The sequence below is a fragment of the Bufo bufo genome, chromosome 3, assembly GCF_905171765.1.
Source record: "Bufo bufo chromosome 3, aBufBuf1.1, whole genome shotgun sequence".
In the NCBI taxonomy this organism is placed as follows: domain Eukaryota; kingdom Metazoa; phylum Chordata; class Amphibia; order Anura; family Bufonidae; genus Bufo; species Bufo bufo.
In genome coordinates this window covers 19,185,306-19,205,454 of record NC_053391.1, presented here as the reverse complement: position 1 = coordinate 19,205,454, position 20,149 = coordinate 19,185,306, and the positions used below count along the sequence as shown (strand labels likewise).

Genomic DNA, 20,149 nt, shown 5'->3' with positions numbered 1-20,149 from the left:
GGTGTATGACATTAAAGAATTTATCCGTTGTGTCAACAATCCAGCAGTTTATAAAATTCATTGTACTGATTGCAATAAATTATATGTAGGATGTAGAATCAGGAAACTAAAAACTAGAATTTCAGAACGTACATCAGATATCAGTAAGAAACACAGATTTATCTAATTTATGACCTAAATCATATTATAGTATCACTCACTTCGAATTCCACCAAACTTTTGAATATGTCTCTGATGCAAGATGGGGATGTGTGCAGTAAGGCTGTTATGGTGATAGGTCTAAGTTGGTTTCAAAAGTGAAATGTAAGCTCTGCATGATCTTAAAACTCGCAATCGGGAAAGAATGCCTTATATTATTTTTATGAATGTAACTAATAAGTAATTTTATTAAGCGCTGGAGAATCTGTTTCTTTTAACTATTTTTATGGCTGGTCAACAGACTCTATATGACAGATTTTTACAGGTGTCTTAAAATGAAGTGGAAGTATACAAATTTGGTAACTCTGTAACCATGCTCACCTATAGAATAAGGAGAACAGGTTAATTTCACCATATATAGTCAAACATATATTTTTTCCAGCTTCCCTCTTTGTGTGAAGTAATAAATGGTGCTATTAGAAAGTACAAGCAAAAAACATAAATATAAAAATGGAAAATTACCCAGTACTAAAAGAGTTAAACTTACAATGAAAATGATGAGAATAATCTCATATTACATTGTCTTGTAAACGCCTTACTATTTTTTTACTATAAGTAAATCAGTTAAATGGAGTTTCCCACAGAGCTCTTTTGAAATTCGGTCGTTGCTTTATATTGCTCTCTGTGGACATCACAGCCAAGGGGAGACTCTCTGAGTTTAAAGAGACATTACTCGGTCAGTATTCACTCATTGTAAAATTTATCATAAAACAAGTTGGCAGAAATAATAAAGAACACATCATACGGAAGCAAGTACTACAGTGGAGCTCCACACCTTCCACATTTCATACAGTCTAAAAATTACAGTGGCTTTTAACTTGTCAGCTTTTTCATTTGCCACAAGACCTGATTTTATACTACTGTTTCCTCATACTATACATGGTTACTTCTTCATGTGAATTTTTTAATGTTTTAAAATGCTTGATTTTCTTCTTAATCCTTTTCCACAATCTGTACATGTAAATGGCTTCTCTCCTGTGTGGATTCTCTGATGTTCAGCAAGAATTGACTTCTGACTAAAACACTTCTCACATTCAGTACATGAATATGGCTTCTCTTCTGTGTGAGTTTTATGATGTTGAACAAGATTTGATTTCTGACTAAAACATTTCATACATTCAGTACAAGAATATGGCTTCTCTCCTGTGTGAATTCTCTGATGTGTATCAAGATGTGATTTATTACTAAAGCACTTCTCACATTCAGGACAAGAAAATGGCTTCTCTCCTATGTGAATTCTCTGATGTTGAACAAGAAGTGATTTCCAACGAAAACACTTCTCACATTCAGTACATGAATATGGCTTCTTTTCTGTGTGAGTTTTATGATGTTGAACAAGATTTGATTTCTGACTAAAACATTTCATACATTCAGTACAAGAATATGGCTTCTCTCCTGTGTGAATTCTTTTATGTCCATCAAGTTGTGATTTATGACTAAAGCACTTCTCACATTCAGGACAAGAAAATGGCTTCTCTCCTGTGTGAATTTTCAGATGTTTAACAAAACTTGATTTATGACTAAAACACTTATCACATTCTGGGCATGAAAATGGCTTATCTCCTGTGTGATTTCTCTGATGTTCTACAAGATATGCTTTCAGACTAAAACTCTTCTCACATTCAGGACAAGAAAATGGCTTCTCTCCTGTGTGAATTCTCTGATGTGTATCAAGATGTGATTTTTTACTAAAGCACTTCTCACATTCAGGACAAGAAAATGGCTTCTCTCCTCTGTGAATTCTCAGATGTTGAACAAAACTTGATTTCCAACGAAAACACTTCTCACATTCAGTACATGAATATGGCTTCTCTTCTGTGTGAGTTTTATGATGTTGAACAAGAGCTGTTTTCTGACTAAAACATTTCATACATTCAGTACAAGAATATGGCTTCTCTCCTGTGTGAATTCTCTGATGTGTATCAAGATTTGATTTTTTACTAAAGCACTTCTCACATTCAGGACAAGAAAATGGCTTCTCTCCTCTGTGAATTCTCAGATGTTGAACAAGACTTGATTTCCAACGAAAACACTTCTCACATTCAGTACATGAATATGGATTCTCTTCTGTGTGAGATTTATGATGTTGAACAAGATTTGATTTCTGACTAAAACATTTCATACATTCAGTACAAGAATATGGCTTTTCTCCTGTGTGAATTTTCAGATGTTTAACAAGACTTGATTTTTGACTAAAACACTTCTCACATTCAGGACATGAAAATGGCTTCTTTCCAGTGTGAATTGTCTGATGTCGAACAAGATGTGACTTTCTTACTAAAACAATTATAACATTCTGTACATGTAAATGGCTTCTCTCCTGTGTGAATTCTTAGATGTTCAACAAGATTATCTTTTCTAATAAATGATTTCTCACATTCTGGACATTTAAGCAACCTTTCACCGTGATGAATTTTCTTAGTTCTCTTTTCAAAAAGTTTGCTATATTCAGATCTTGTCGACATTTCACCCAGTCTATGTTCAGTACTATTACTGACAAGTTGTACTTGATTATCTTCTACTTTTTAAGAGGAAGAGAAAAGATAAGTCCAGTAGCCACATATCCAGTCCTCATCTGGAGAAAGAAGAACATATTTATAAGATAAAAGGTCCTTATTTTCTTTGCAAATACAAAAATTTATGCTACCAATACATAAATATATGTAACCTGCTTCCCCATACTTATCACTGCTGACATCCCCTGACAAGGCTCCACATTTTATTAATGATACACATGGATAAGAGCTCCTTGCTACACCGGGTTATTACACACTTATGTTTGAATGGTCTTGTATGGAGATTTTCTCTCCTTGGATGTCATATTCAAAGACTTATGTTTCTCTATTTATTTTTGCATTTTACCTTTTTAGCACTTTGGTTGATTATTAATCCTGCAGACCAGTCTATACCAATGTGTTCACATAAAAGATTTTATTGCACTTTAATATTATTTCTTCATGAACTTTACACTTCGGTCCATGTGCTATGTAGCTAAACTATTTTTTAACTTATTAAATAAATTAAAAACATGACAATCATGTCTCTCTGTCTATTAGAGAGCTGCTGGTAGTTCATAAACTGGCAACACGATGTTGATAATTAATACTTCTGCACACTCTAAACTCATGTTTAATACATTTCTATTGTTTTTTTATGATTTAAGAGGCTAATCAGTTTATAGATGGCAAACATTTTCAGTCGACAGTAGTGATGAGAGAAAAGAGAAAGAGTGTTGGCTTCTTCCTCCACTTCTTTTGCCTCTTCCACCTATACCACCACATCCACAGCTCCTCAAGTTCCTACTGCACCCCCTGGTTCAAGATTTAAATTTGTATGTTATTTCAAGTCATTTCTCTATCCACATTTGTTTGCAGGACAATTGTACTGCTCTTACACCCATTTTGAATCCTTTTGCAACCCTTTTGCCCTCTCGATGACTTTTTTACAGCCATTTTTCAGCCCCAAATTTCGAGTCCACATTGACTTCAATGGATTTTGTTGTTCGGAGTCAAGTTTGGAACCCGTACCAAACTTTGAATCAAAGTTTGGTCAAACCATTTGAACTCAAACATCCACTGGTCCGCTCATCACTAGTCAACAGACCTTTTTCATGTCACCTGATAGTAAGATTTTAGGAAAGCATGGAGAGTGAATTGTGGTCTACTTGATTTATCTATTGATATTAACTGCATATAGGAAATACATGGATAGCATGGGTACACTAGAGCGGAAGCAGCATTGGAATTGATCACTAATGATAAATTTACTGTCCACCAACATATCCAATTTCAGTTCAGTTACAATCTTATAATGTATTTGCTATATAATATATTATAGAAGAATTTGTTTCCTTGACCCAATTGTTAATCTTTTCATTTATGTGCATAAACCTTTACTTTAAATTTCTAATCCCAAGAGTCCAAATCACCCTGTCATAATAAATTACCCTCCACTGTATTAATTAACTTATAGAGAACAGTATTGTCTGCAAATTTTAAAATTCTTCGCTATAAGCTCCCTGTAAAGTCAGTACTTATAATGTATAAACAAATATAACTTAAACCTGACCTTTATAGCATCCTACAAGTACCTAAGACACAATCAGTCACCATGTGCTTTCAAGATTATTGTGATACGCTGTGGTGTGTTTTGAATTTACATCATATGGACAAGGCAAAAATCCTTTAAAAAAACTGGCAAATGGACCCCAAATCCCATTAAAGTTTTGAATAATCCCTATAAGGAGGCAAACTTTTACCTCCATATTATATGAGTACACATTAGAAGACTGCACACAAGTAGGACATGACATTAAGAAAACATTTATGGAAGTCATGACCGCACAAAATAACATGAAAAGGCAATGTTTTGTGATCCACCATCCTCTACACTATGTACTGTCTACAATATGTGTTATGTGTTAGAGGAGTATATAACAGTATCTATAGAGAAAATGATGTGTGAGTTAATTACAGATTTGTCCTGTGAGTAAAACTCTTTCACAAACTTATTGGTACGGTCCAGTGATGGCAGTCAGGATCGGTGATTGTCCTTGTTCTCTGCACATTTAAAGGTATGTACTATGATATGTATGGACACTTTGTGTATAATTACATTACAGACAAAGACACATTTCCTTATACACATCAGAGATTACAATATATTCTAATTCCTTTCACTTACAGTCAGTACTTACTAGACATGGACCCTCTACACACTCAGGACTTGATCTCCAGTCAGTGTCTTCTCCTCAGCAAGTCAGTGATCCAAGTGAATTTCCTTGGTGAATTCTAGCTTTCTTAGCCATGCTTGGGTCTTTTATACATATTTGGTGGCTATAGCTATCTACTCCTCCTCTTCCCCCCAGGAGGCGCCCAGTCCCACCTTCATAATCATGAAACTTTGTTCATCAGATCTGGCTTCCCTCATTACAATATACAATGGAAGAATAATGGCCCCACCTTCTCATCAACAAGTTTAGCATTTTCTGGCCTCCTGAGATGGTTCTTCATTTACACATTGTATTTGCAGGGTAGAGACCTATTGTTCACACTCCTATTTAGCATCTGTAAGAGATCCCTGGGATACTCCAAAACCTTTTCATGTGAGAATCAGTGTAAACAATGAGCATTTTACATCCTGATGAGATACATTCCATCCAGACCTACAACCACATGACTCTCCATTTTTAATTCACATATATGAAATACTCCATATTATATTCAGTAGAACAGATTATAAGACTTTCATTATAAACCCTCTATGACAACTTGTTATAGGATTATTTTTTATTTTCAGATATCAGGCCGATACGATTCAGTTATTAATTATGCATTACTGGGTCAGCTTTAATCAACCACACACATTTCATGATCAGATACATCAGTTTTTTATATATGACACAATCTCTACATCATCTGCTCTGTAGTTTACTTGTGGCCATCACCATGACACAAATTCAGACTGTCCTCATTGGGCTCCCAGATATATGTGTTTTCATTTCCAGTTCTGAGAATGTAGACCTCTTCTGGTCATCTGTTTGGATTTCCCCTGACTATGATTATTCCTTCATTAGATACCACTTATACCATTGAGTCCATTTCACAATCTTTAGTCCATAGAACATATGAGGTTTCATAACAAATGATCAGCTAAGAGAAGAATGTTAATTGCTGTTTTTTGAACTCTGGATTTATTGAGATTGAATATAGAAGAAGGAAAAAACATGACAATCTAAAATAGAAATCCAAACTGGATGCTGCTTGTTACACCATTACTTCATCAGAGATATTTCTGCTACTTACTTACTAAGAAGCAATCTGATTAGTTAAAAATCAAAGGGGTTATTCAGGTAAATTTAATGATGACTTGTCCTAAAGTCATCATTTAGTCAAAACTACCTTTTTTAAAACAGACAGGACAGCACATATCAAACTGATTATCTTGCCTCAATTTGTGGACATTTTGAAAGTCAGTCCAGTAGCTTATCGAGAAGCTTATGAACGATCTAATATGAGGCAGAAAAGGGTTAGCATTACCTTAATTTTGTTATGTAAAACATTTTCGGGGGGGGGGGGGGGGGGTGGTGTTGTCACTCCCATATTTCAAAGGTTATTTTCACGTATCCTGTCTTTGGACAGTTATGGAGAAGACATCCTGCTTTGGTACAAATGGTGAATAGACCATCGTTTAATAATATATTTTCTTTTTTAGAATCAGAGGATTTGAGGCAAGGTATTTATAAGAATAGAGCAATAAATGTCCTGCTTATTAGAGTTGAGCGGACACCTGAATGTTCGGGTTCGACGGGTTCGGCTGAACTTCAGAAAGATTTTGAGTTCGGAACCCGAACTTGATCCCGAACTCCATTAAAGTTAATGGGGACCCAAACTTTTGAGCACTAAACAGGCTGTAAAAATGTCATGGAAAGGGCCTAGAGGGCTGCAAATGTCGTCAAAATGTGGTTAAGAGCATGGCAAGTGGGTAAAGGGCAAGCTCAGGCCATGTGCCCAATTTGAAGACCCAGAAGTTGCAGGGGCTGACCACTGTCAGTCAGTTCGTGTAGGCGTGTGCACACTTACTGCCCCACCATGTCGCACGTCCCCGTGATGTTCACGATCCAATTTTATATATGCTCTATCAACTTTCAATGTTCTTTTATGCGCCTACCATGGTGATCACGGGTGGCGGGGAATCAGGGTTCCAGGCCAGAGAGTTAGCGTGAGAAAGAGAGACTACATCCAAGGGAGGATTCATTTTTTCAAATTTAAAATTATAGAGTTGAAATATGGGAGAAATGATTAAAGCGTAAAAGTGTGAAATATTTTCAAAGTTTAAGCATTGAATAAAAGTATGTGGTGCACAATAATTACTGAATAATATAATACATTTTATTCCCTGTCACTTATGCATAGTAGGTGTTTATTCACATCTAAAATTGTATAATGTCAATCCAAGAATGTAACAGAAAAATTATTCAAATTTATTAAGCTGTCAACTAGGTAGAGGAGGGGTATATTACACCCCAAAATTTGTGAATTTCACCAAAAAATGTAACTGACAATAAAAAAAAAAAAACTGTCTACTAGGTATAGCAGTGGTAAATCACACCCAAAAATTGGTGAATTTCACCGAAAAATGTAACTGACTATTTTTTTTTTTTTAACCTGTCTACTACGTATTGCAGTGGTACTATAAACCCAAAAATTGGTGAATTTCACCCAAAAATGTTAATGACAAAGTAGTGAAATGATATAAAATAAAACACGTTAAAAAAAAAAAATAGATTTATGAGGTGGAGTTCCATATGGAGTAGGAATTTGAGGAGGTAGCGGTGTAGGTGGACGCAGTGGTGGAGGAGGAAATGGTAGCCAACACAGGTTTTTGGGTTTAATTTTATTTTTTAAAATTAGGGTACACTCCAAAAGAGTTTGAAATATCCAAAATACAAACATGAGCAATTGCGCTACAGTATAACAATGGCTGGTTAGTGCCGATATACATGTCTATTCTGGACAAGGTATGGACAAGTCCTGAGGGATCCATGCCTGGTTCATTTTAATGAACATGAGCTTGTCCATATTGGCTGTGTACAGGCGGCTGCGCTTGTCTGTGATGATGCCCCCTGATGTGCTAAACACACGTTCAGACAATACACTGGCTGCAGGGCAGGCCAGCACCTTCAAGGCATAAAGGGCAAGCTCAGGCCATGTGCCCAATTTGGAGACCCAGAAGTTGAAGGGGGCAGACCCGTCATTCAGTACGTGTAGGTGTGTGCACACATACTGCTCCACCATGTTGGTGAAATTCTGCCTCCTTCCTTACTAAGACGTTCCATATCAACTGGTGGTGCTGGTTGTTGTGGCGTGCTGACAAAGCTTTTCCACATTTCGGCCATGCTAACCCTGCCTTCTGAGGTGCTGGCGGTGCCCCAGCTGCGTTGCTGACCTCTTCCTCGTCCTCTGCCTTCGCCTTGTGCTTCCACTATGCCCCCGCTGTCAGGTGGGAATGCCACCAGCAGCGCGTCTACCAGCGTGTGCTTGTACTCGCGCATCTTACGATCACACTCCAGTGAGGGAATTAAGGAAGGTATGTTGTCCTTGTAACGGGGATCCAACATGTAGTTGGAAGCGGAAATTTTCTTCCAAATAGTGTTGAATTTGGAAAATAAACAATTCTGTTAAAGGTTTTTTTTTATAAATTTTTTTACACTGTACACTATGCAGTAAAATTGACCTGCTACCTTTATTCTCCAGGTCAGTACGGTTACAAAAATACCACATTTATATAATTTTTCTTCCGTTTTAATACAGAAAAAAAAATTAAGACCTTTGAGGAAAAAAACATTTATAACCATATTCTAACCCCTATAATTTTTTTGTTCTTATTTGTATGGGGATGTGTGAGGGCTCACTTTTTGCCTTGACAATCTGTTCTTTTCAGTGTTACCAATTTGCAGTGTATGCGACTTTTTGATCAATTTTAATAAAAAAATTATTGGGTAGTTGAAGTGTCAAAAAATGGCAAATTGCCATTATGGCCTCCATAAATTTCAGGGAGTGCAGGCTCCAATATGTTTTTTACCATTTTTGGTGCCAAAATGGCCTCTATTAAATCCAGGGATGCAGGTACGAACATGCATGCTGAGCCCACTTTATACCTCTCCTGTTGCCAGACCGGTTGCAATGAATGCAATGAGAGCAGGCTATAGCTTTATAATTACACTGATTAAAGTCAGCCTATGGGGCAGACAAGCTGGTCAGGGGTGCAAGAATAACTGGAGTCAGCCGCACCTCCAGCTCAGTACAACTGCAAAAAAGGGGCTCATGTCTTTTAATATATCATGCTCAAGATTAGAGCACCAGCTCCAAAAAATAAAAAAGTTCTCATTCAGATGAAACCGAAGTCTTTATTATTTGTTTTGGGCAAAGAGAGGGAGAGGGAGAGAGGGTCAAATTTTGATAAATTTCTGTGCAGACTTTGAACTGTTTTCACTGAAACAAACAAAATGTCTCTTTTTATGGTTATTAGAGATAAAAAGGAAATTTTTCTGAACCTTTTTCTGGCGCTGAACACAGGAGGCGTAGATGCTTCTTTTTTAAAAAGAAAGTTGTTTTTTTATTTTTGTCAACGCGTTTCAAGGGCGTACAGCCCTATACATCTAATTTATCTATTAGCAGGGTTTTATTTGTTGGGTATCAGAGAGAATTTTTGTGGCTGTCCTATTTTTGTATTATTATCTCCTTTTCGTGTATTTTACTGCTGCCAGCACGGTAAAGCAGTGGGGTTGGGTCAAGCTTTGGTATCACTGAAGGATGCTGCAGATAGTACGCTGTGATTTGCTGGCCGCGTTCTAGATATCGATCTTCTTGTTATTTCTTTACAGGTCAGTAACTGGCAGGGGGAGGGGGGGGGGCGAGGGTCATCACAGGTCACAGTGCCGCAAACCTTTGTGATGGTTTGTAGAAGCTGCTGTTTGATTAGAGAAGCGGTTGCGGTGGTTAAATTTTGGTAGGGATTTTATTGTTCTGCTCTGTAATACAGTGTCTGCCCGTACACTTTTTCTTTTGCTAGGTCCTGGCGCTGGGGGTCCCACACCAAATGTCTGGCAATGAACCCCTCTGTTATTCCCCTCTGTTATTATGTTTTGATATTAGGAGGATGGCAACAAATTTGTTACAGCATGTTTGTATATTTTTGTTGAAAGAGATACCATGTTGGACCTGTCTTGATCGTGAGAAAAAGGTGAAGGGATCGAAGAAGAATACTGATAGTAAAAATGTATATATATAATTATTAATAGAAAATGATTATTGATAGTGGGGAGAAAAATAGTAAAAATTGAGTAAAAATCAATAAAAATAATATAAGAAATAATACGTGGGGATAAAAAAAAAAAAAAAAAAAAATATATATATATATATATATAGATAAAATATATGTGTAAAATGGACTTGTTTAAAAAAGACAATGGACACTAATGGTAAATAGTGGTAGAAAAAAGAAAAAAATTAGTTTTTATTATTATTATTTATATATCCCTTTGTTCATGTTTATTCTTATATTTGGAGAGAAATGTGGAAATTACTGAGTGTTTAAAAATACTCATCTGGAAGGTTATATGTATATTGGAAGATGGTCAGATCTATATACATATGCATACGCACATAGAAAACAGGGACGGGGGGGCACAGGTGGATCCCTATATATATATTTATATTTTATACACATTTGTTGTGATGGACAGGGATGGTGTGTATAATATTATTGAAGGTAATTTGGTATAATTTTATTGAAAGCAATTGGGTAATTGATAATAGTGAGTGCTTTGTGATAGCTTTTGTTTATAGTATTGTTTCTGAAATTTCATTGAGCCCATATGGTGCAAGGGTGTCCAGCTGATATATCCAGTATACCTCTCTTTTCTGTAGGGTATTGAATCTATTGAAAGGATTTTCTGGTATAAATTCAATTGGGGTTATGGTTAGGGGATGTTTTTCTTTTTCTATTGTGGATGCACAGTGTCTAGAGAGGCTGTGTTTGAGGTATTGTCTCCGTATATTATATCTATGTTGATTTACGCGGTTGTGTAGGGGCTGGGTCGTACGTCCCACGTACTGGAGGTCACATTTGCACTCAATGAGATATATCACATAGCACGTTTTGCAGGTCATGTGATGTTTAATCGTGAAGGTGGACCCATTTTTATTTGAAGAAAAATGTGTGCGGCTATGTGTAATGACCTTACAACATAGACAGGTTTTTGTTACGCATTTGAAACTGCCTTTCCGGGCTAGTTTGTCACTTTCTGGGATTTTTTCATGTTGTTTTGGTTTGCTGGGGGCTAGCATGTTTTTTTTATAGTGGGGGCTCTTCTGTAGATTATTCTTGGTTGTTTTGGTAGAAATTTGTCAAGGTAGGGGTCTTGTTGTTAGATATGCCAATGTTTGGCTAATATTGAACGGATGGTTTTGTTGGATGTGTTGTATTGGGTGATTAGGCTTAGATGCATTTCGGATTTTTGTTCATTCTTATTTGCTTTTTTCAGGCAAGTATTTTGTGATATTTGTGTGTTTTTTTCATATGCATCTTTTATTAATTTCTTTGGGTATCCTTTATCACTGAATCTTTTTTGTATTATTTTGGCCTGTAGAATAAAATCATCCCTCTGTGTGCAGTTTTGTCTGATTCGTTTGTATTGGCCGTAAGGGATATTCTGTAGCCATTTTTTGTGGTGGAAGCTTGTGAAGTGTATGTAACTGTTTGTGTCCACTGTTTTGAAATATGTCTTGGTTATGAGCTGGTTGTCTATGTTGGTGATTGTGATGTCTAGAAAGTCTATCTGTTTTTTGCTAAAATTAGGGGTAAAAGAGATTCCCCAGTCTGTGGCATTTAGCTGAGAGCAGAAGTTTTTGGCCTGTTCTTCATTCCCATCCCAGATGATGAACAGGTCGTCTATATATCTTTTATAGTATATAATGTTTTTGTTGGTTTTTTTGTGTTTGTGATGTATTTCTTTTCAAATTCGCCCATAAATAGATTAGCGAAAGATGGTGCCACTTTTGTCCCCATCGCGGTCCCCCTACATTGATGATACGTGGTGTTGTTATAAATGAAGAAGTTGTTTTCTAAGATAAATCTTAGACTTTCTAGGAGGAAGGTTACCTGTGGTGGTTTTAGTTTTGCATCATTGGATAGTACTGTGTTTATGCATTTTATTCCTAAGTTGTGTTGTATATTGGAATACAGTGCAGTGACATCCATAGTGAACAAGGCGTAAGTGTCTTTATATGGAATTTCGCTCAATTCTCGGATCAGTTGGCAGGAATCGTGTTAATAGCTGGGAAGTGAGCGGACATATGGTTGCAAAAATAGGTCTAGGTAATGAGACAGGTTACTGGTGGCTGATTTGGTGTTGGATACAATTGGTCTCCCTGGAGGTTTGTCAGAATTTTTGTGGATTTTTGGGAGATGGTAGAAATATGGAATGCATGGTGATTTTGGTGTTAAAAAGTTTTTTTCTTTTTTGTTTATAAGGTGTTGTTCGTGTGCCTTTTTAATTCGGTTGATCAGTTCTTTGTTAAGGGCTGGAAAGGGGTTATCTTGGACTGATTGGTAATAGGTTGGGTCTTTTAGGATGTTTTGTGCCTCGTCCTCATAGTCCCTATAATTTTGTAGGACGATGCCTCCTCCTTTATCCGCAGGACGAATTATGATTTCCTTATTATCTTTCTGTTTTTTCAGTGCAGTTTTTTCTTGTCTGTTTAGATTTTCTGTGTCTATAGATCTTTTTTTTGTTTTTGCTGTCATCTTTTTTATGTCTGTTGATATTAAATCAAAAAAGGTTGGTATAAAATGTCCCTGGCTTTGTAGAGGGAAAAAATTGGACTTTGGGTGTACCTCCTGATGTATATACGGTGAGGGTTCGTGGGTGGTTGTAGAGTTTTGCGCTGGGGTTCCTTTATTTTTTATACTTATTGATTCGAAGTGCCTTTTGATTGTGAGATTTTTTCGGAATTTTTGTATATCTAGATATAGTTCGAATGAGTCCCCCGGGTTGTGTGGACAGAAAGAAAGACCTTTCTGTAATAATATGTTTTCGGATGTGGAAAGGGTGTGTGATGAAAGATTGAATATTTTCACAGTAGTTGCTGTTTTTTTGGGGGATGTTTCTTTTTCCTCGGTGCGGGAGTGTGTTTGGTCCTATTTTGTCTAGAATGATTTCCCTTTTTTGTTTGCCTCCCCTACATCCTCGTGTTCTAATTTTCTTTTTCCCGGGTTGGGTTTGTAATACTGGGTGATGAGAGGTGGCGTGTTTTTTTGGGGGGATTTCCTTCGCGATTGTTTGTTGGTTATTATGTGTGTAGGAGGTGGGATTCTGGCAGAGCCTAAAAAAGGAAGGAACCAATGCGGTAGCTCCTGGGATAGTGTTGTCAATGATGGTATGGCCGACTGGATTTGTGATGTTGTGTAGTGATGTCTCATGGACAGTTATATTGGTGATTGAGGTGTCTAGTAGGAGGTTGGTTTCTTCTAAGGTAGAGGCGACGTTAGGTAGTTTTGTATTGCAGTAGCTGGTGTTGATGTTACTTTTTTCTTCAGGCAAATGTATTGAAGTGAGGGGTGAGTTGGTATGGTCAAGGTGGATCCTAGGTAATAACCTGTGCTTAGATCTGTGTTCAAGATTTTTGGTTCTGAGAGCTCTGAATTTCGTTAGGAATTCGTCTGGGGGGGAGTTGTCAGTATTGTCAGGTGTCATAAGGGTGGTTGGGCCAATGTGGATGCTGGTCTCAGGGTGGTTGGATGAGGGCTCTAGGGGATCCTTGTGTGTATAACCTGGCTGGTGGCTAGGTGGCAGTATTTTAATATCTTGTCTTGAGAACGGTGTGGGCAGTAGAGGAGATGGTAGTGATGGTGCTATCCTTTTAGTAGCAGTGAGTATTACTGGGTTGGTGTATGTGTAGCGTGGATCTCTACTTGTGGTTGGGTCCTCGTATGTAAGACCAAAGGGGTGGTTAGGTGGCAAGGTTATGGTTTCTTTTGTTGTGTTGGTACTGGTGGGTAATCCAGGCTTGGTATACGTGTGGCGTGGATCCCTGCTTACGGTTTGACTGTTGGTTGTTTTTTTGGGGGCCTAATTGCTAGGTTTTCTATACAGATTGTTTGTGAAAGAACGGGTTCTGGTGGTATAAGGTGATGTAGTTTTTAGGTTTTGTGCATTTATTTTTTGCCGCATATTGTTATTGGGTGGTATTGTTGTGGGATCTTGTATCCCTTCAGAAGTATGGGGATTTCTGTTTTTGGGTAGTCTGTATCTGTTTTGCTCTTTGTCTGCTCTATCTCTTTGAAGTTTATTTGCTTTGTTGGCTATAATGTTTTGCTCATTCTGATATATTCTGTTTGTGAGATTGTGAATTATCATTGAGAATTCTGAGTGGGATGTGAAATCCTGTAGTATTTTTTCGTCTATTTTGTTGGTGTGGTGATCAGCTAGGGCTTTTCTTTTGTTTGTGATAATTTTCATTAGGCCTGCTGCGCATTGGTCGAGGTAGTCATTCCATTCATATACAAAATTCATATCTTCTGGAAAGGTGGGGGGGATATCTATCCTGAGACCTCTAGGGGCTATATTCTCTTGCAGATAGATGTTTAAAAACATAATGTCCAGGGAGTGGAAAAGTTCAGACTTTAAATTGTCCTCCAGGTTGTTGAACTGGTCACACATATATTTTGTATCTTCAGGGAAAAAATTTGGCGTATTAAAATTTTCACCTGTTAGTGTGTCCTGTTGTGGGCAGTCTTTCTTTGATGTGTAGCGGGATATCATGGATTTTCTTTGTTGAATCCTTTGCGGAAAATAGTCAATTTTTCAATCTTTATTATATAGTTCCACTGGCTGCTGGGCCTCCCTCTGCTTGTTTGGACAGTGTATGTCCTCCGGACACTGTATGGATCCACACCGTTCCGGTTGTTGCTTAAAGGAAAAAAGACAAAAGGAGAAAGGAGGCCGCGCCTCGTGTGTGTGGCTGTATTACAGTCTGAATGCACTTCATACAAGTTGCGCTTACCATGTGATGTTGTGTGGAGCCACAACAACTTTATAAAGCTTGTGCCGGTATTCTCCCGTCCAGCATGCGGGTTCCTGTACTGCTGCCGAAGGTTCCTTTTCTCTGCCCCAGTTGTGGCAAGAGAGGTAAAATATTAGAGATAAAAAGGAAATTTTTCTGAACCTTTATCTGGAGCTGAACACAGGAGGCGTAGATGCTTCTTTTTTAAAAATAAAGTTGTTTTTTTATTTTTGTCAACGCGTTTCAAGGGCGTACAGCCCTCTTCATCAGGACAATAAAAAGTATATGCTGAGAGATAACAGAACATCGTCTTTTAAACAGTATTTTGGCGCGCAGGCCAGTGTTTTTTGACACACCCCCTATCTATTTGGCTCTTTTTATGGTTAAAATTCTTGTGACTGTGTTTAAATCAAGCAATCAAGTGTGCAACAGTCTAAAGTCCAAGCTTGGGACAAAGCATAGCCCTTTTACCAAGATCCTTATCTGCTCCACAATTAGAACTGTAGATGTTAATACAAGAACACTATCCATTATTTCTTGCAGATCTACTGCTTCTTCTTCTGGGATGGATATCTTCTTTTCTCCTCTTTCCTCTTGATAATTTCCTTTATGTTCAGTTTCTTGGGAGAGGACTCAATCAGTCTTATATTGTCAACAGCTTATAGCAAATGAAATGAACTTAAGAACACTTTTCCAAATATATTATCAATATTATATCAGGATGTGATCTTACTGAAAATTGTTGAAAAGGGAGTTAAATATGTAGATAGAAAAGAGACGACTTTGGACGATTTGTTAAAACCAAATTTCTTCAGGTAGCCAAGAACTCAAAAAACCTGGCTAACCATAGAGGTTCAAGTTGCAATGTGAGCACCTATGCTCAGACAAGAGGAACTTTAATGCTTCTTATAATAAAGAAGGTGTATGACATTAAAGAATTTATCCGTTGTGTCAACAATCCAGCAGTTTATAAAATTCATTGTACTGATTGCAATAAATTATATGTAGGATGTAGAATCAGGAAACTAAAAACTAGAATTTCAGAACGTACATCAGATATCAGTAAGAAACACAGATTTATCTAATTTATGACCTAAATCATATTATAGTATCACTCACTTCGAATTCCACCAAACTTTTGAATATGTCTCTGATGCAAGATGGGGATGTGTGCAGTAAGGCTGGTATGGTGATAGGTCTAAGTTGGTTTCAAAAGTGAAATGTAAGCTCTGCATGATCTTAAAACTCGCAATCGGGAAAGAATGCCTTATATTATTTTTATGAATATAACTAATAAGTAATTTTATTAAGCGCTGGAGAATCAGTTTCTTTTAACTATTTTTATGGCTGGTCAACATACTCTATATGATAGATTTTTACAGGTGTCTTAAAATGAAGTGGAAGTATACAAATTTGTTAACTCTGTAACCATGCTCACCTGTAGAATAAGGAGAACAGGTTAATTTCACCATATATAGTCAAACATATATTTTTCCAGCTTCCCTCTTTGTGTGAAGTAATAAATGGTGCTATTAGAAAGTACAAGCAAAAAACAAAAATATAAAAATGGAAAATTACCCAGTACTAAAAGAGTTAAACTTAAAATGAAAATGATGAGAATAATCTCATATTACATTGTCTTGTAAACGCCTTACTATTGTTTTACTATAAGTAAATCAGTTAAATGGAGTTTCCCACAGAGCTCTTTTGAAATTCGGTCGTTGCTTTATATCGCTCTCTGTGGACATCACAGCCAAGGGGAGACTCTCTGAGTTTAAAGAGACATTACTCGGTCAGTATTCACTCATTGTAAAATTTATCATAAAACAAGTTGGCAGAAAAAAAAAGAACACATCATACGGTAGCAAGTACTACAGTGGAGCTCCACACCTTCCACATTTCATACAGTCTAAAAATTACAGTGGCTTCTAACTTGTCAGCTTTTTTTATTTGCCACAAGACCTGAATTTATACTACTGTTTCCTCATACTATACATGGTTACTTCTTCATGTGAATTTTTTTATGTTTTAAAATGCTTGATTTTCTTCTTAATCCTTTTCCACAATCTGTACATGTAAATGGCTTCTCTCCTGTGTGGATTCTCTGATGTTCAGCAAGAATTGACTTCTGACTAAAACACTTCTCACATTCAGTACATGAATATGGCTTCTCTTCTGTGTGAGTTTTATGATGTTGAACAAGATTTGATTTCTGACTAAAACATTTCATACATTCAGTACAAGAATATGGCTTCTCTCCTGTGTGAATTCTCTGATGTGTATCAAGATGTGATTTATTACTAAAGCACTTCTCACATTCAGGACAAGAAAATGGCTTCTCTCCTATGTGAATTCTCTGATGTTGAACAAGAAGTGATTTCCAACGAAAACACTTCTCACATTCAGTACATGAATATGGCTTCTTTTCTGTGTGAGTTTTATGATGTTGAACAAGATTTGATTTCTGACTAAAACATTTCATACATTCAGTACAAGAATATGGCTTCTCTCCTGTGTGAATTCTTTTATGTCCATCAAGTTGTGATTTATGACTAAAGCACTTCTCACATTCAGGACAAGAAAATGGCTTCTCTCCTGTGTGAATTTTCAGATGTTTAACAAAACTTGATTTATGACTAAAACACTTATCACATTCTGGGCATGAAAATGGCTTATCTCCTGTGTGATTTCTCTGATGTTCTACAAGATATGCTTTCAGACTAAAACTCTTCTCACATTCAGGACAAGAAAATGGCTTCTCTCCTGTGTGAATTCTCTGATGTTGAACAAGACTTGATTTACGACTAAAACACTTCTCACATTCAGGACATGAAAATGGCTTCTCTCCAGTGTGAATTTTCTGATGTCGAACAAGATGTGACTTCTTACTAAAACAATTACAACACTCTGTACATGTAAATGGCTTCTCTCCTGTGTGAATTTTCAGATGTTTAACAAGACTTGATTTACAACTAAAACACTTCTCACATTCAGGACATGAAAATGGCTTCTCTCCAGTGTGAATTTTCTGATGTCGAACAAGATGTGACTTCTTACTAAAACAATTACAACACTCTGTACATGTAAATGGCTTCTCACCTGTGTGAATTCTTAGATGTTCAACAAGATTATCTTTTCTAATAAATGATTTCTCACATTCTGGACATTTAAGCAACCTTTCACCTTGATGAACTTTCTTAGTTCTCTTTTCAAAAAGTTTGCTATATTCAGATCTTGTCGACATTTCACCCAGTCTATGTTCAGTACTATTACTGACAAGTTGTACTTGATTATCTTCTACTTTTTAAGAGGAAGAGAATAGATAAGTCCAGTAGCCTCATATCCCGTCCTCACCTGGAGAAAGAAGAACATATTTATAAGATAAAAGTTCCTTATTTTCTTTGCAAATAAAATAATTTATGCTACCATTACATAAAGATATTTAACCTGCTTCCCCATACTTATCACTGCTGACATCCCCTGACAAGGCTCCACATTTTATTAGTGATACACATGGATAAGAGCTCCATGCTACACCGGGTTATTACACACTTATGTTTGAATGGTCTTGTATGGAGATTTTCTCTCCTTGGATGTCATATTCAAAGACTTATGTTCCTCTATTTATTTTTGTATTTTACCTTTTTAGCACTTTGGTTGATGATTAATCCTGCAGGCCAGTCTATACCAATGTGTTCACATAAAGATTTTATTGCACTTTAATATTATTTCTTTATGAACTTTACACTTCGGTCCATGTGCTATGTAGCTAAACTATTTTTTACTTATTAAATAAATTAAAAACATGACAATCATGTCTCTCTGTCTATTAGAGAGGTGCTGGTAGTTCATAAACTGGCAACACGATGTTGATAATTAAAACTTCTGCACACTCTAAACTCATGTTTAATACATTTCTATTTTTTTTTTATGATTTAAGAGGCTAATCAGTTTATAGATGGCAAACATTTTCAGTCGACAGTAGTGATTAGAGAAAACAGAAAGAGTGTTGGCTTCTTCCTCCACCTCTTCTGCCTCTTCCACATATACCACCACATCCACAGCTCCTCAAGTTCCTACTGCACACCCTGGTTCAAGATTTTAATTTTTATGTTATTTCAAGTCATTTCTCTATCCACATTTGTTTGCAGGACAATTGTACTGCTCTTACACCCATTTTGGATCCTTTTGCAACCCTTTTGATGACTTTTTTACAGCCATTTTTCAGCCCAAAATTTCGAGTCCCCATTGACTTAAATGGATTTGTCACTTTGAATCAAAGTTTGGTCGAACCATTTGAACTCAAACATCCACTGGTCCGCTCATCACTAGTCAACAAACCTTTTTCATGTCATCTGATAGTAAGATTTTAGGAAAGCATGGAGAGTGAATTGTGGTCTACTTGATTTATCTATTGATATTAACTGCATATAGGAAATACATGGATAGCATGGGTACACTAGAGCGGGAGCAGCGTAGGCAGCCGCCTCCTGGAATTGATCACTAATGATAAATTTACTGTCCACCAACATATCCAATTTCAGTTCAGTGACAATCTTATAATGTATTTGCTATATAATATATAATAGAAGAATTTGTTTCCTTGACCCAATTGTTAATCTTTTCATTTATGTGCATAAAACTTTATTTTAAATTTCTAATCCCAAGAGTCCAAATCACCCTGTCATAATAAATTACCCTCCACTGTATTAATTACCTTATAGAGAACAGTATTGTCTGCAAATTTTAAAATTCTTCGCTATAAGCTCCCTGTAAAGTCAGTACTTATAATGTTTAAACAAATATAACTTAAACCTGACCTTTATAGCATCCTACATGTACCTAAGACACAATCAGTCACCATGTGCTTTCAAGATTATTGTGATACGCTGTGGTGTGTTTTGAATTTACATCATATGGACAAGGCAAAAATCTCTTAAAAAAACTGGCAAATGGACCCCAAATCCCATTAAAGTTTTGAATAATCCCTATAAGGAGGCAAACCTTTACCTCCATATTATATAAGTACACATTAGAAGACTGTACACAAGTAGGACATGACATTAAGAAAACATTTATGGAAGTCATGACGGCACAAAATAACATGAAAAGACAATGTTTTGTGATCCACCATCCTCTACACTATGTACTGTCTACAATATGTGTTATGTGTTAGAGGAGTATATAACAGTATCTATAGAGAAAATGATGTGTGAGTTAATTACAGATTTGTCCTGTGAGTAAAACTCTCTCACAAACTTATTGGTACGGTCCAGTGATGGCAGTCAGGATCGGTGATTGTCCTTGTTCCCTGCACATTTAGAGGTATGTACTATGACATGTATGGACACTTTGTGTATAATTACATTACAGACAAAGACACA

At 36.6% G+C, this 20,149-nt stretch overlaps 1 protein-coding gene across 1 annotated transcript in view; it reads right to left on the bottom strand.

Moving 5' to 3' along the window:
* The window catches only part of LOC120993549 (zinc finger protein 850-like), a 64,041-nt gene extending 46,032 nt beyond the window's left edge, over nt 1-18,009 (bottom strand). The window contains exons 1-3 of the mRNA XM_040422030.1: nt 17,865-18,009; nt 16,777-17,192; nt 1,134-2,437 (exon numbers count right to left, since the gene is read on the bottom strand). Of these exons, the coding sequence (XP_040277964.1) occupies nt 1,134-2,437; nt 16,777-17,192; nt 17,865-18,009 (1,865 nt within the window). The remainder of the gene's footprint in view (nt 1-1,133; nt 2,438-16,776; nt 17,193-17,864) is intronic.
* Between the last annotated feature and the right edge of the window lie 2,140 nt (nt 18,010-20,149).